At 45.3% G+C, this 14,858-nt stretch overlaps 1 protein-coding gene across 1 annotated transcript in view; it reads left to right on the top strand.

The window, feature by feature from the left end:
• Positions 1-10,657, top strand: part of CNMD (chondromodulin) — a 10,940-nt gene extending 283 nt beyond the window's left edge. Inside the window, exons 2-7 of the mRNA XM_042868602.1 lie at positions 633-770; positions 2,856-2,996; positions 4,808-4,921; positions 6,536-6,689; positions 7,557-7,750; positions 10,074-10,657. Of these exons, the coding sequence (XP_042724536.1) occupies positions 633-770; positions 2,856-2,996; positions 4,808-4,921; positions 6,536-6,689; positions 7,557-7,750; positions 10,074-10,289 (957 nt within the window). The 3' untranslated portion in view covers positions 10,290-10,657. The remainder of the gene's footprint in view (positions 1-632; positions 771-2,855; positions 2,997-4,807; positions 4,922-6,535; positions 6,690-7,556; positions 7,751-10,073) is intronic.
• Positions 10,658-14,858: the final 4,201 nt, after the last annotated feature.

The raw sequence follows: 14,858 nt of genomic DNA, 5'->3' as shown, positions 1-14,858 counted from the left end.
GGGAAGGGAAGGGAAGGGAAGGGAAGGGAAGGGAAGGGAAGGGACACAACAGATTGGATCAGAAATGGGTTGGGGGAGTTGGGGTGAGATGTGTCGAATTGGGATGGTATGAAATGGGATGGGTCAGGATGGGTCTGCTAGATCGATATGGGATGGGTCAGGATAGAATAAGATGGACTGGATTGGGATGGTCAGATCATATTGGGATGGGATTGTTTGGAATGAGATGAGTCAGAATGAGATGAGATGGGGTGGATTGGGTTCAGCTGGACAGATTAAGATAGAACAGAAAATGTCAGGTTGGGATGGGCTAGATTGGAACGAGTCAGAATGCAGTGGGTCAGACAAGGTTAGGATGACATGGGATTCACCAGATCAGGACTGAATTGATGGGTTTAGACAAGGTGGGATGGGTTGGGATGGGATGAGTTGGGATGGGACCAGCTGGGTTAGGATGGGATGAGACAGATTGGGTCAGGTCAGGATGTGCTTGGTCACAAATGGAAGGGGCGGATGGGTGAGAAGTGATGGGTTGGGCTGGGACATGACAGCCATCACAGCTGGCTCAGGATAGGGACCTCAACTGGTCCCACCAGGTCAGGCTTCCCATTCCAGCACTGTGCTCCCTGCAGGCGTACACGGCAGCAGTGCCCCCTCCAGGGCCAGGGCGGCTGCTGAAGGCAGGGGCCACAGTGCTCATCGCTGGGGCCCTTCTGCTGCTGGCTGGGGCCATCGGCGCCTTCTACTTCTGGAAAGCCACCGAGAGGCAGGTGAGCACGGCCAGCCTGGAAAAGGGTGCAAGTAACACAGGGCACAGGCTGGAAACTTGCATTACAGGATCGATAAAGAGGTCTTTAAGCAGGTCTTTTTTTTTTCCTCATACTAAAAAAAAAAAAAAAAAACACACCAAAAATATAATAATTATCTTTATTAGTTGTGGGAATGGAGACTCCTGGAAGTACATTTCTTACTGACTGTGCAACGTATCTCCAGGAGCACAGACACTACATTGATTTCTGCTCACACGTTCTTAGCAAACTCCAAGCACGGTCCCTCCCCAGGGATTCACATCCTGGGCAAACTCCAGCCCTCAGGACAAAACCAGCATTGAAACGCATACATTCCTTCCCCACACCACAGCATGCTCAGACCAAGTCCCACCTGGACCCCAATGTGTGCAGTGCTATATTTAACCCATGAACAGCTGGCCCATTGGTGGGCTGTGCATGCATGGAGGCATTTATGGTTAACAGCTGTGGAACAACTTTTCAAGCCTTGGTACATTTTCTTATTTACATTTTCTGGGGTAGATAAAAGACACTGTACGCAAAGAACAAAACTAAGAAGCTGCTGACCACTTTAAGAATCTACTTTCAGAAGCATCATGAGCCTTATGCTGTGTTAATATATAAATTTCACTTTCTATTCAAGTTTTGGTTTAAAATGTATGTTAAGCATGACGGTGCCCACCTGAATTTAGGTTGCTCTGTTAGCACAGTTTGGATCTTTGGGTTTACTTTGGAAAAGGATTTGCACAACTTCCAGCCATGCTGCAGTCCCATCAAGGAGGTCCTTGTGCAAGTCCCAGCAGCAGAGCAGAGCTCCCTGGGAGATACATGCATGCACGTAGCAATAATGTAGATAGTCAGAGAAAGTACAAGGTTAAACACCGAACAAAGAGACGAGACACATTGCTGACCTCTAAGCCAGGCTGCAAATGCCATCCTCTAGGCTCTTGAAAGGAGAAAGGAGGCTGTGGATGCCCCATCCCTGCAGGCATTCAAGGCCAGGCTGGATGTGGCTCTGGGCAGCCTGGTCTGCTGGTTGGCGACCCTGCACATAGCAGGGGGTTGAAACAAGATGATCATTGTGGTCCTTTTCAACCCAGGCCGTTCTATGATTCTATGACATCCATGGGTACACAGGCTGGCAGGGACACAGTGAATCAGCAGGAAAATTTCCCCCTATGTATTCCTCCATCCATCTGAGTCCTGGTTTGCAAAACATAGAACTATAGAACACCCCAAGTTGGAAAGAACCCATAATGATCATTGAGTTCAACTCCTGTCATATCCAGAGCTGTCATTAAGATTCAAAGTCAAATTCCAGGTTGATCGGGAAAAGTGGGAGGCATTTTTCCAAGGTGCCTCCAAGCTCGGGACTTGCAAGTGCTTAGGAAGCAACTCTACAAATCACATTCATAAAATAGCTGAAGGTAAACGTATTTATTGTAAATCCTTATTGTAAGCTCTCTCTTAACTGACAGTGATAATAAAAGGTCTCAAATCTGGCTTCAAATCTGGCTCAGCCCCGAGGAGGGAATGCTGCAGGCATAAGTCTGGGTCTGTGCACCATGTTCAATTGGAGCCTGAAATAGTAGAGAACGTGGGCCTGCACGTGTATAATTGGGGAACCATAAATCTTTAGCACCCTCAACTTCCCTGAGTGAGGGTGAGGGAAGAAGAAATTTGTCTCTAGCTGTCAGTGTGAATTTTTCGTTACAGTGCTGCTGCAAGGCATTTTTTTGTTTTGTTTTGAGACTGAAAGTAAGCTGCTCATGCAGCACTTTTATCTGGACTGCACAAGAGAATCAAATAAACCCTCTGCTGCACAGAGGCTGTAGGGTCTCCTCCTTGGGGATCTCCCAGAGCCACCTGGACGTGGCCCTGGGCACCCTGCTCTGGGTGTCCCTGCTGGGGCAGGGGATGGAGGAGATGGACCCAGAGGGCCCTGCCAGCCTCAGCAGCGCTGTGGTTCTGTGAGTAGGGTCATGACCATCAGGTTGACCCATCACCTGGTTCAGGAAGAAGACAACGCACAGCGTTAGTGCATTACTGCTCTGTTATTTATTGCAGGTGTACAACGTTCACTATACCATGAGCATTAATGGAAAAGTGCAGGACGGATCGATGGAAATAGATGCCGGAAACAACTTAGAGACATTCAAAACAGGAAGCGGGAGTGAAGAGGCTGTTGAAGTTCATGATTTCCAGATTGTAAGTGCTGCCACTGGGTCCCTCACACCCTTCTCTCCAATGCCTACACCCCACTGTCCCAGCTCTCAGCTCCTCAGCTCGGCTTGTGGGAGGTTTCTGTGCCCTCGCTGCCCACACAGACATCCACGCTCCCCTGGCTTGCTCTCACAGCAAGGCCAGTAGTTTCCTCCAAAATGGAGTCCACGTGTCCTTTAGGGGCAGTTCTTGCCAAGGTCCTCTCCAATATGGATTAGGCTGCATCAGATTTGGCTCCATGCATGCTTTCAAGTCATTAAAATAGAGCTGCAACCTGTGCCCTCAAGATCATGCTAGGAAAACTCTCTGGCAGGCTGTGCCAGAGCCCTTGTGTGATTTCGTAGGATTTAAATTGGAGAAACACACCTTCCTATCCAAAATGTCAGCATTTGAGGAACACAAGATCAACACCTTAAGCCAAGCAGACACCAGGGACAAACTTCTATAGCGCTCTGCACTGAGATCAAGGATGGGAGCCTGGGGCCAAGCCTAGGGGAGGGGACAGAGGAACGCAGCACAACTTTGCATCCTTGTGTCAGATGTGCTCTGTTTAGTAATTCCATCCAGCAGCAAATATATTTGGGTACCCAAGTTCTTGAGAATGGTGGCTCAGCAGCCAGCCTGGGCTCACAGGTGACAAATCTTAGCATAACAACCAGGTGAGCTGCTCACAGAGCTGCACCATACCCAAGCTAATAAAGGTCAGGATGTGCGGGACCCCGGGCAGCCTGTTTTAATGAGTGACACCCCTACCTACTTACAGCAAGGGGTTGAAACTGAATGGGCTTTAAGGTCCCTTCCAACCCAAGCCACCCTGTGATTCTGTGAAAGGTCTGTCTGTGCAATGCTTGTCCTGTGCAAAAATTTTTTACAGGGCCAAGATGCTGTAGTTAATGTTCTCAGGTGCAAAACACTTAACTTCAAAGTCCTCCCTAAGTCAAAGCAGCATCTAAAGCCAAGGACAGCAGCAGGTATCAGGAGGAATGCTTCCTATTCTAGAAAGCAGAGGAAATCCAGCGCCTTGACTTCTCCACAAATCCAAGCAAATCCAAGCCAGGAGACTGGGAACCCAGCTTGCCCAACAGCTGGAGTTCAGCTTTTACCAATCTCTAGCAAACATCACCATAGCAACATTAATAGCAGCTGAATAAGGGCATCTGCAGCAAGCTCTCATTGTTCCTCTTCATTATTCCACATCTGCACAAAGGCTCCAGCTCAACAGAAAGATGTTGAAGTCACAGCACTGCCAGGCATGCTGCTGGCTGACCTAAGAGCCAGGTCAGATCAACTACCCGTGTGGCTGCTACCTATCAGGGTTGTGCCTGATCACAGTCCCAAGGCTCAGTGAGAGCAAAGAGATGCTGCCAGTCGGGTTTTGAGCTGAGAATGGACATAAGGGAGAAAGAAAGGCACTTCCAAAGGCCAAGTGTTTACATTTGCATCCTTGGATTGATTGGCACAGCTTGGATGAGGGCGTGCCCAGCAAAGACTTGGATTTAAGGGTAGATGTGGTGCTGAGGGACATGGTTCAGTGGGCATGGTGGTGATGCGCCGACAGTTGGACTAGGTGATCTTAGTGGTCTTCTCCAACCTTCATGATCCTGTGGTTATGCAAGGCTGAGCTGCTCCTACCTTGCTCTAGAACAAGTCCCAGAGTGTGCTGGTGTGCCTGTTTTTAAATAAGACTCAGTGTTCAGACTAGAAGCTCAGTGACAGTGTTGGCTGGGGTAGCACGAGTGGTCCATGGGGCAGGGGGACACAGAGGGCTGCACCCAAATGTGTGTCCTATTCCTTAGGGCATCACTGGCATCCGATTTGCTGGAGGAGAGAAGTGTTACATCAAGGCCCAGCCCAAAGCTCGCGTGCCTGAGGTGGATGCCATGACCAAGGCCAGCCTGTCCTCTGACCTGGTAAGAAGCTACTGGTAGGAGGGGGGGATGAGCAGGGGGCATTGGTGGCATGAGAAAAGGCTGGGCAGGAGGCTGTGCTGGGGAAGCATGGAGGAAGCAATGCAAACAGCCACAGGGATAGAACCCAAGGGAATGCTTACCAAACTAGAGCAACTCCACTTATCAAGGCTTGGGAAATACTGAATGTTACTGCAAAATTTCAGCTAACTCAGAAGAAATAACAGTAAACATTAAGAATTTACCTAATTAGCCCGCATCGGTCTTCAATTTAGAACACTGCGTTGACTAAATTTCACAGATCCTGCATCACACTGCAATACTCACCCAGCTACCATGAAAACCACTCCCATCCCATTCATATAAATTGTTTCAGGCCCTCCCCCATTGCTTGACTTTTGCAGTTAGATGAATGACCGGTGTGGCAAAGCAGTATTTATTTTCCTACTTACAGGAACTCTCCCTCTGATAAGCACGTACATCTGAGTACTTACAGTGCATCCTTACAGCACTTACAGCCAACGTTGCCCATAAAAATGGCTGATGGAAATAAGCTTGCGTAGACCCCCGATGTCTGCCTGCTCATAAGCCATGGTAATTTCAAAGCAGAAACAAAGGATATTTTTTATATGGGAAAAGTGGATTCTCTTATTTCTGATGCTGATGGAAACTTAAGGGGGAGGAAAAAAAAATCAAGAGCTCTCAGTAGACAGATTGGATGGTGAACTTCAATGGCTCGAGACCTACAAAGAAATCAATAAACACATTAAAGGAACAACAACTTGACAGAATAAATTGATCTAGTCAGTTATGTAACGAGTTTCGATGACTTTTATGGAAGCAATTTAGAATTTTAACTTTGAAATCGTACTGGTTTTCATGATTCACAAGTTGGTTTTCTTTTAATATTTCACTGTTGCTGTAAAATACTTACACATTTTATGTAAAATAATACTTTGAACTAACGACTTTAAAGAATCAATCACTGGCATTTGCCTACGTTACTTTGAAGATACAAACCAAAAACCTGCAGGGTACACTTCAAAAAGGCAGGCTCCTTTAACTCGCACTTCAAGCTTTTGGTCAATTGAATTGCTTTTACTGAACAAGACCTTTAATCAGAGCCATCACGTTGACTTGAAACTGGAAGCTGCACCAGTTTCTGTACCGTAATCCTCTGCAAAATTTGCAAGCAAGACTTCTTTTTTTTTTTTTAAACATCTATTGTAAACAGAGCTGTAGAGCGTAGGAGAACATGAGATGAGAGCAGGCATAACAGAGGAATGGGGTCTCATTTTTGGCTGGCCTAATTCACGGCTCATCTCTTGAAGCTGGTGGACGTTCACAGGTTTTTACTACTGAAATCCTGGCACTCGGGCCTGGAAGATCTCTCATACATAGGGCAAAAGTATTCTAAAGAGAAAAGGGTGAAACCACAACCCCAGCAAAACCTGACAGCAGGTTGGCTCACTACAATCAGCTGGCATTCATGAAATAAAGGATGCGCAGCGTTAGTTGCAGCTGATGATTACACAGTTTGATGCCCAAGAGTTAGCAGCAGGCAGGCAGAAGGCCACTCACTGAACTAGCAAAGGATTTGTGCTCTTCTGTTTGCAGGAAGATGAAATCATGCCTGTTAGATTTGATGAAAACTCTCTTATCTGGGTGGCTGCAGACGAGCCCATCAAGCACAACGGTTTCCTAAGCCCCAAAATTTTAGAGCTTTGTGGGGATCTTCCGATTTTCTGGCTTCGACCTACATATCCCAAAGGTAACGTTTCTTGTATTTCAAAAGCGTTAGAACCAAACTGCTCAGGCAGCTGGAATGCCATAGCTGGCCAAGGGCTGGGAACCAGCAAACTACTGGTCTGAGATCATGCCCTGCCATGTTTCCCAATGCTTCTCCAGTAGATTTTGGTGGAGGGATCAGATGGGCGACTTGATAGATGAAGTTTGTGAGGTCCTGGAGGCCAACCCTGGGTGGAAGTGTGGTCATCAAACACAGCCATTCCTAGCGAAGGTGTTCAGGAGTAACCAGGCTGGTAGTAACTTCTCCAGGTACATCCCAGGCCTGGAAGGAGAAGAGAGGGCTTGAAAAGATTTGTTCCTCCTTGCACCATCTAATTTTAAAACACTGGGGGGGAAAAGAAAAAAATACCATGAGAGCACCTGGGGATCCAAGCAAGCTGCCATTATCTTCCATTTTTCTTATGATCTTGCACTTCCTACTGGGTAACAAAAGAGCAGCATCAAAGCAGCTCCCACCAGGTTCACCACCTGGACTTGGGAAGAGGGCATCAGCCTGCCACAACAGCACATACAATGGCCCTTGTGAGTGCTGGCAGCTGCTGCTGAGGTAACATCAGTGACTACGCTGGAAGCCAAAAGCATCTTCTTACACCTGCTTAGCTTCAAGGGAAGAAAGAGGGAGAAAAAGCTTCACCTCCACTTCGGAATGATATCAGTTCCTTATAATGCACAGAAAAGCAAGGAGTTCCCACTGGGGTGCTTATCAAGTTTTCCATTTTGCTGTTTGCTCTTCCCTCCCTGGTTCTCCTAGCTTTTATTAAACACACCATTGCTATCTGGATCTGTGGATAAATAGAAAGATATATTCAAAATGTGACTACTTCTTCAGATAAACAAAGAGAAAGGAGAGAAATGAAGAGAAATAAACGCCAGTCCGAGTCAAACTTCGACGCTGCTGTTAAAGAAGTGAACACCAGGTCCACCCCCACCCAGCTGATTCAAGAGCTTGGCCCCCAGCCTAATGAAACCAGGCCAATGCAGCAAGAAAGCGACCAAACACTTAACCCAGACAACCCATACAATGTGAGTATTTGCACCACAGAGCACAAGACTGTGGTGGACAGGTAATGCTAATGACACAGTCGGGCTTATCTTTTAGTTATTTAAATCTGCACTCAGCTCATTCAGTTTTTCTCCACGAAACATGTCTACATACACATCCAAAAAGGTCTTCTCCCTCTCCCAGCCCTAGTTTTAAACTAAGCCTCAGCAAGATGAAGTGCTTGAGGTGGCAAGATCAAGAGAAGCTGATGAAAAGTTGCTTTTGAAGGGCTCCAAGGCCCACTAAGAAGTACCAGATGATGATAAACTGGAAGCTGGCCTTAATCACGTAGCTGTACCCCAACAAAGGTAAAGCATGAACCTAGTAGCTAGGACCTACATCATGCTCTTAAACATACAAACCAGCATCAGACCCCTAGAGAAGAAGAAAGTGGTAGTTTATGTCTGATTTCAAAGATATTAGGGGTTAAGCCAAAACATGGAATGTTATGGGTCGGAATGGACTTTAAAGCCCATCCAGCTCCAAGTCCATGCCATGGGCAGTGCCATCCAGCAGCTCAGGCTGCCCAGGGCCCTGTACAAACTGGCTTTGAGTGCCTCCATGGATGGGGCCCTACAGCTTCTCTGGGCAGCTGTGCCAGTGCTCATAGCAAAGAGTTTCCTCCTAAATGGAGATCTACTCCTTCAACCTGCTCTCTCCATCTGGAAGACAGGATCTCTTGCAAGCTGCTCAGAAGCAGCAGTAGCACATGGAAGGTGACCACTGGGACATTCATTGCTGCTCTCTGAGATGAGGCAGCGTGCAGGAGCCATACAGTAGGCAGCCTGTAGTCCAGTGCACCAGTGCCAGAGAATTTACACTCACCATTTGGTGCAGCAGGAGTAAGTCACTTTAATACAATACTGTTACAAGATTAATGCCTCCTGCTTTGGAAATAAGTCCCAGCTTTGACATTTATGCAACAGCAGGAGATCATTATGCTGTGACAGCATTCTGCCGAGTTGACATCCCTTAATTAAACTCAAATTAATCACTCCAAATAAAGTGGATCTAAACTGACTCTCATGAGGTCAGTAGAATAGCAATGGCTGTGGAATTCAGCTTCTCTTTGCATCTACTAGCGTGAAGTCCATGAGGCCCCACTTCCCTTTTTCTCTGGGAGCAGCAGCAGGGCAGTTGCAGCAGCTTCATTCTCCCAGCCAGAGGGATACATGCCAGAGCCACAGCTTCCAGCTCCCCACACTTCTTCCATCCTGCAGGGCAGGACTCACCATCATTAGCAGTTACCCCATAGATGCCTTTAGCCAAGCTTTCCCTAGAGGCAGATTTGTCTAATTCCAAAGGACCATTAATAACGTTGTAGCTCTTTCCCCCGGGATGGAAGGAATCATGCTTACAACTATTCCTCCTCACCCACTGCATAAAGGGACTCTGGACAATGAACTCTCATGCAGAAGCTCACACTGCCATCAAACTCAAGGGAACCAACATCCCTCCCTTGCTATCAGGTTGGGGAAGGAGACTCCAAAGGCCTGAGCTCAACCAAGTGGTCCCCAGCAGCACACACCAGCCTGGAGAGGAGAACGCATCCTCTGTGCCCCACTGCTGCAGTGTGCTGCTGGTTTCCAAGTGAAAAACGCTCGGGGCCAACTTAGATGCCAGCATCTGCTGTTTCCTGCTGCTTTTCTCAAAGTGTTCTTGAAAAAAGAACAATTCAGCTTCAAAATTAGAATATTCAGTTTGTTCGGTGATTTGGTTTGTTTGTTGTTTTGTTGTTTTTTGTTTTCCCCCCAAAATAGGAAAATGATTCTGAAGGGAGAAAGCAAAAGCAAAAGCTTGCTTTTAAATATTTCATACACACTGTGTTCCATGCAACTGCATACTGTTAGGTACAGAACAGGTAGAAATCCCACTGTCCACAAAGCAACTCAGTGTGGCTCTCAGGAAAAAAAAGCTGAAAGAAAGACGAGAGAGAAGTTTTCTGAGTTAAAAAAAAGACAAAAACATTAAAACATTAAAAAAAACATTAAAAGTACAGCATAAGCTTCAGACATGGTCATCTACATGAAAGACCCATATGACTACATTCAAGTCTTTTCCATCAGTAACATTCGTACCTTGGGGGTTTTACTGCTGCTGGATCTTTTGCAGGCTGAAGAATAATGATGTATTTCGTTAGAGTTCTTTCCTTTTCTTACCATTTTTACACGGGTGACTGCACCAATTCTACATCCCTACCAAGCAAAAGGGAACAAAGCAAGGTCTGCTGGTCAGCTAGCGGGAGTGCTGAGCAGTTCAAGGCCAAGGTTTCAGAGCTGATAACACCAACATTTTGCGTTTCAGCAACTGGAAGGTGAAGGGATGGCTTTTGACCCCATGCTGGACCACCTAGGCGTGTGCTGCATCGAGTGCAGGCGAAGTTACACGCAGTGTCAGAGGATCTGTGAGCCTCTGCTGGGCTACTACCCGTGGCCATACAACTACCAGGGCTGCCGCACCGCCTGCCGTATCATCATGCCCTGCAGCTGGTGGGTCGCTCGCATCATGGGCGTTGTGTGAGAAAGCTTTGGGCTCCTGGAAGAAGCCAGCAGGAGTCTGACAACGCCAAACCGATGAAAGACTACGACCGAAGCAGCGTGGCCAATCCTGGCTTCTAAATCCAAACAGTGCTAAAAGCAAGGGCAGGTATTCTAAGTGTAAATAAACTCTTAAATTAAGGCGCCATTAGCTTTACCGATGACAAAAAGCATGCTAGCAGGCACTGAATTCCAAACTAAGAAGCCTCAAAACAGACAACGCTAACTTTGCTCACAAGCTGGTTTAGCCGTCTAGAAAGCTTGTTCATAAATCCAAATTCAGACTTTCATAACAAAAACCTCTCTCTGAGCTAGACGTGAAAATTTATGTCCAATTAGGCAACTGGCTAAACTTGTACACTTGGGAGTACCTTTCATCCACGTAGCTTACCTAAATAAATCACAAGTTAAGTCGCACCCCGTTGCTATCCGTACAGGGCTGCCAGGTCATTATGAATGGTTATAAACCAATTACAGCATACCTTTCCCACAAAGCTGCTCCAGGGGACATGGGAAAGCTCACATCGTGTTTAATCAGAAACAAACGGCAGGAAGAGGGGCTGTGGGATGGAATTTGTGTGGCTGCAGAATCAAAACCCTTCGCACATCCCAACATCAAAGCTACCCCGGCATCAAGAGTCTTGTATCCATGATACCACTGCAGTGTCTGACAAATATCTGCCATCCAGAGACTGCAGCTAGAGTATTTACACCCAACTGTAGGCCAAAGAGTCTCAAGACCCTTCCGAATCGACAAGAGCCACTGTTATTTATAAACCCTTGAACTAGACACTTTGGACACAAGATTACAACCCCTCCTTATTCTACATGGATAGCGGTTGTTCACGGCCTTCGCTGGAGCTAACCTCTGTTCCCTACAAGAGAAATTGCTTACTGGTAAATGGGAGGAAAAAAAGATTTTAACCTCACCCTTGCTGCTCAGGCAAACCCTGCAATTAGAGGGATCGATCCCATGACGTATTACATCTCTATGGAAGGTACTGCACTGCAGTACTCACGCAGGATGGTAGACCTAGGATTCCTAGCCTTTAAACAAAAATAGAAGCATTGCACTGCCTTCATCCACACCACATCTTAAACTCCACCCCTGAGTTCACGGAGCCATTTACACAGGCGTTATAAAAAGAAGGGTCCAACCTTTTAAAGCTCACTTTCTGAAGCATTCGTTTTTGTGACTAAACAGCTCCCGAGATGTTGCAAGCCAAAGCAATGTTATTAGCACTGCATCACACACCAAAAAAAGGAATTAATTTGACATAATCGTGGCTTAAAGAAAATAAAGACAACCTCATGCAGAATGCTAAACAGCGTATCTAAAAAGCAAAGTGTTAAGCGAGGGAAGATGAGAACAGAATTCAGTATTTTGTTCTATTATTATTATAAATAATCTTCGCCTTCCCTTAATCTCCAGAACAAACTTGCTTTGAAAAATTTAAACTGGAAACTTCTTAGAGTGGGATTTCAAGGCCTGTTACATTTGAGGTTTTCGCTCTTTTGAAAGAAAATGACCTTGATCATTACGTTGTTTTAGAAGCATGCCATTCATATGCTTAGAAAAATCATTTTTTCTTTTCTTTTTTCTATTTTTTTTTTATTATTATTATTATTTTTCTTTTTTTTTTTTTTTTTTTTTTTTTTACTGCTGATTAAACAAATACATTAAAAATGGCAATTGCTTCCTGTAGCTTTTTTTGGATCAAAAAGTGCAGCGGTACCTTCAAGTAGACATTGAAGAACTGTCTGGAGAGGAAAACAAGGCAATTAGTAAGTGAAAACAGTTAAGGGAAAGAGAAAGAAAAGTGTTTATATATATATATGAACTACATTGTTGCTAACTTTTGCAGGTAGGGTCATTCTGAAGCAACTGGGAGCTATTGGGAATAGGTGAATGGTTGGACTGGATGGTCTTTTAGGTCTTTTCCAACCTTGGTGATTCCATGATTCTGTGATTCTAACTCATTACCTGCTCCTGCCAGTTAAAGACTTTCTCCAGTCAGAAAAAAATCCACGTGTTATTTCCACGTCTGCACAGCCTTAAAATTAACTTCCTAACCAAAAGGTGCACATCAGTTTTCTATAGGCAGACTAAACATGTGAAAAGTCAAAAAGCATCTTTCATGGGTGCTTCACTGTCACACGTATCTTATGCTCCTCTGCAGGCAGCCAAGAAAGCTCCAGTGACTGTAAGACAGACAAATACATCATTACTGACATAGTTGTGACCAATAAAATTTCTACAGTTATAATACTGCATAATTATTACACAAAAATCACAGATTTCTCAGATTTGCATAGATAATCTTCTCACCAAGAGAGTGGTGAGGTGCTGGCACAGGCTGCCCAGAGAGGTTGTGGATGCCCCGTCCCTGGAGGTATTCAGGGCCAGGTTGGATGGGGCCCTGGGCAGCCTGGTCTAATATTAAATGTGGAGGTTGGTGGCCCTGCATGCAGCAGGGGGTTGGAGCTTGGTGAGCCTTGGAGTCCCTTCCAACCCAAGCTACTCTATGATTTAATCCATCTCCAGAAGCCACACAGCAAAACCCCCTCCCCTAACTCGTGCTTCAAGTAAGCAAATTAGTATTTGTCTATATTAACATATTCAAAGATGGTCTCCTGCTACAGAAAGGTTGCAAAAAAAATAATCTTATTCTTAAAAATGAATGACATGCTTAAATAAGTTCTGAGGCAGCATAGCAGTGGCAGAGACCAACGCTTCAACAGCATGAAGAGATGCAGCAGTGTGCCCAGCAGTGGAGGCTTAGACTGCCAAACAGCATTTACCACTACTGTTGAAGATAGTTTCACCTTGGCACCATGAAAATAGAGTTTAAACAACAACAAAAAGACTGAAGAGATGTGATGGCAGTAGTCTCATCTTTTATCCATCTATAGCATGCTTTCTCCCCAGTGTTGAGAAGAAATGAACCAGTCTCTTCCCCCATTCATTTTTTTGTCATGAGGGAGTCATCCTCCACCTGTGTCTGCATTGAAAAAGAGAAGAGGCTGGAATTGGAAGAGATCTGTCTCTCATAACAATACACCCCTGTCTCAGCACAAATAAATTCAGAATTCTCATTTTCAGGGCAGGATTTTATCAATGCACAGGCATAAAACTACAGTTGTCAAATAATGGATTTGCACATCAGGATGGACTGAATCTTTGCTCAGAAAGAGCAAAATGCAAATTGATCTATCTTCCACTTCTGAGAGGCTCAACTGATCTTTAACAAGCACTGCACACATACCCTGCATGACAAAGACTGCCTTAAGGTACAACAGTCAGGTATCTTCTACAACCTCAAAACAGCAGCACAGAGTAATCCCACCTGTGGCACTGAACTGCAAGGCTACTGTTACCTTCTGCAGCCCTGTTCCCCCATTTGCAACAGGGTCATAAATCAGTGCTCTGAGGTCAGATTCTCCAGGTGTTCTCAGAAGGGCACCTAGAGATGGCAAAAAGGCTTGTGAAAAATCTCAGGAGTCTGAACAAGTAAAATATCACTAGAATAAGAAAAAACAAGACAGCCAGTCGATTGCCAGTGCTGCACCAACTTCCTCGTCCTCTCTGGTGCCACAGGAAGATCTCTTTGACACTGGCACCCTTCATCATCTCCACTCAGGCTAGCTGCAAGCTCCCAGGCCCTTTTCCCTTGACTTACAGCTTCTGGAATCCTTTTCTGTGTTTCTGTGCTTTGTCAGGAACAAAACACACACTGTCCACAAAGCCCATGAAGCACCTTCCCCATTCCCATCTTTACAAGAAAATTCTCACTGCTTTAACCCAATCCTTCACTAAAAACAAACAAACAAAACAAAACCAAACCACCCCCCAACAATGCAACAAAAGCTGCCATTTCTGGTTCAACTAAATTTTAAAAGTGGAACACACGCACCCTGACTGTGCTCAGAAATATGCTGGCATTACATTTAGACCTGCAAGCTTTGCTCACAGGATTGAGATGGACAAGGAGGTCTCCTATTTGATTGCTACAAGTTTTAGCCCGAAGCTAAAGCATTATATTTGCATTACACATGCCTCAAGAGTATGTAAGTAGCAATGCATTTTATTTTACTTTATGCCTTAAGCTAAGTGAATGGAATCCCAAAGCAGTGAAACAGTACCCACTTAATACAAGAATATACTGTGCTTATCTGACAAAATATTCCCATGGACTTTTAGCAAGTGAAAGTAGATGGAGGAGCCACTACTGCATTCTCTACAGTAAGTAAAAGCAACTTGTTTGGCAGAAAACATCTTCAAATTACCTTTTCCTTTTTACTTAAGAGATTTTTATCTAGGTTTTTCCCAGAATTCCCTAAAGGGAAGAATTTTCCCTGTGAAGTCCAAAAAAAACCCAAAAGATCTTCACTGAAACATGTCACATATGTGCCCTTTGAGAAACCCAACCAAGAAGCAGATATTACCCAGCAGGAGTCACCAGGATAAGGGACACAAAAGCCTTCCCAAATTCAATCCACCTCCCTTCATCATATTCAACAACAAGGATAACGTTCAGTTCTGAAGGTCATC

This window comes from Lagopus leucura, unplaced genomic scaffold (assembly GCF_019238085.1).
Source record: "Lagopus leucura isolate 7727_CA_CO unplaced genomic scaffold, USGS_WTPT01 Super-Scaffold_100001, whole genome shotgun sequence".
NCBI lineage: Eukaryota > Metazoa > Chordata > Aves > Galliformes > Phasianidae > Lagopus > Lagopus leucura.
This window is presented reverse-complemented; position numbering and strand designations above follow the sequence as displayed.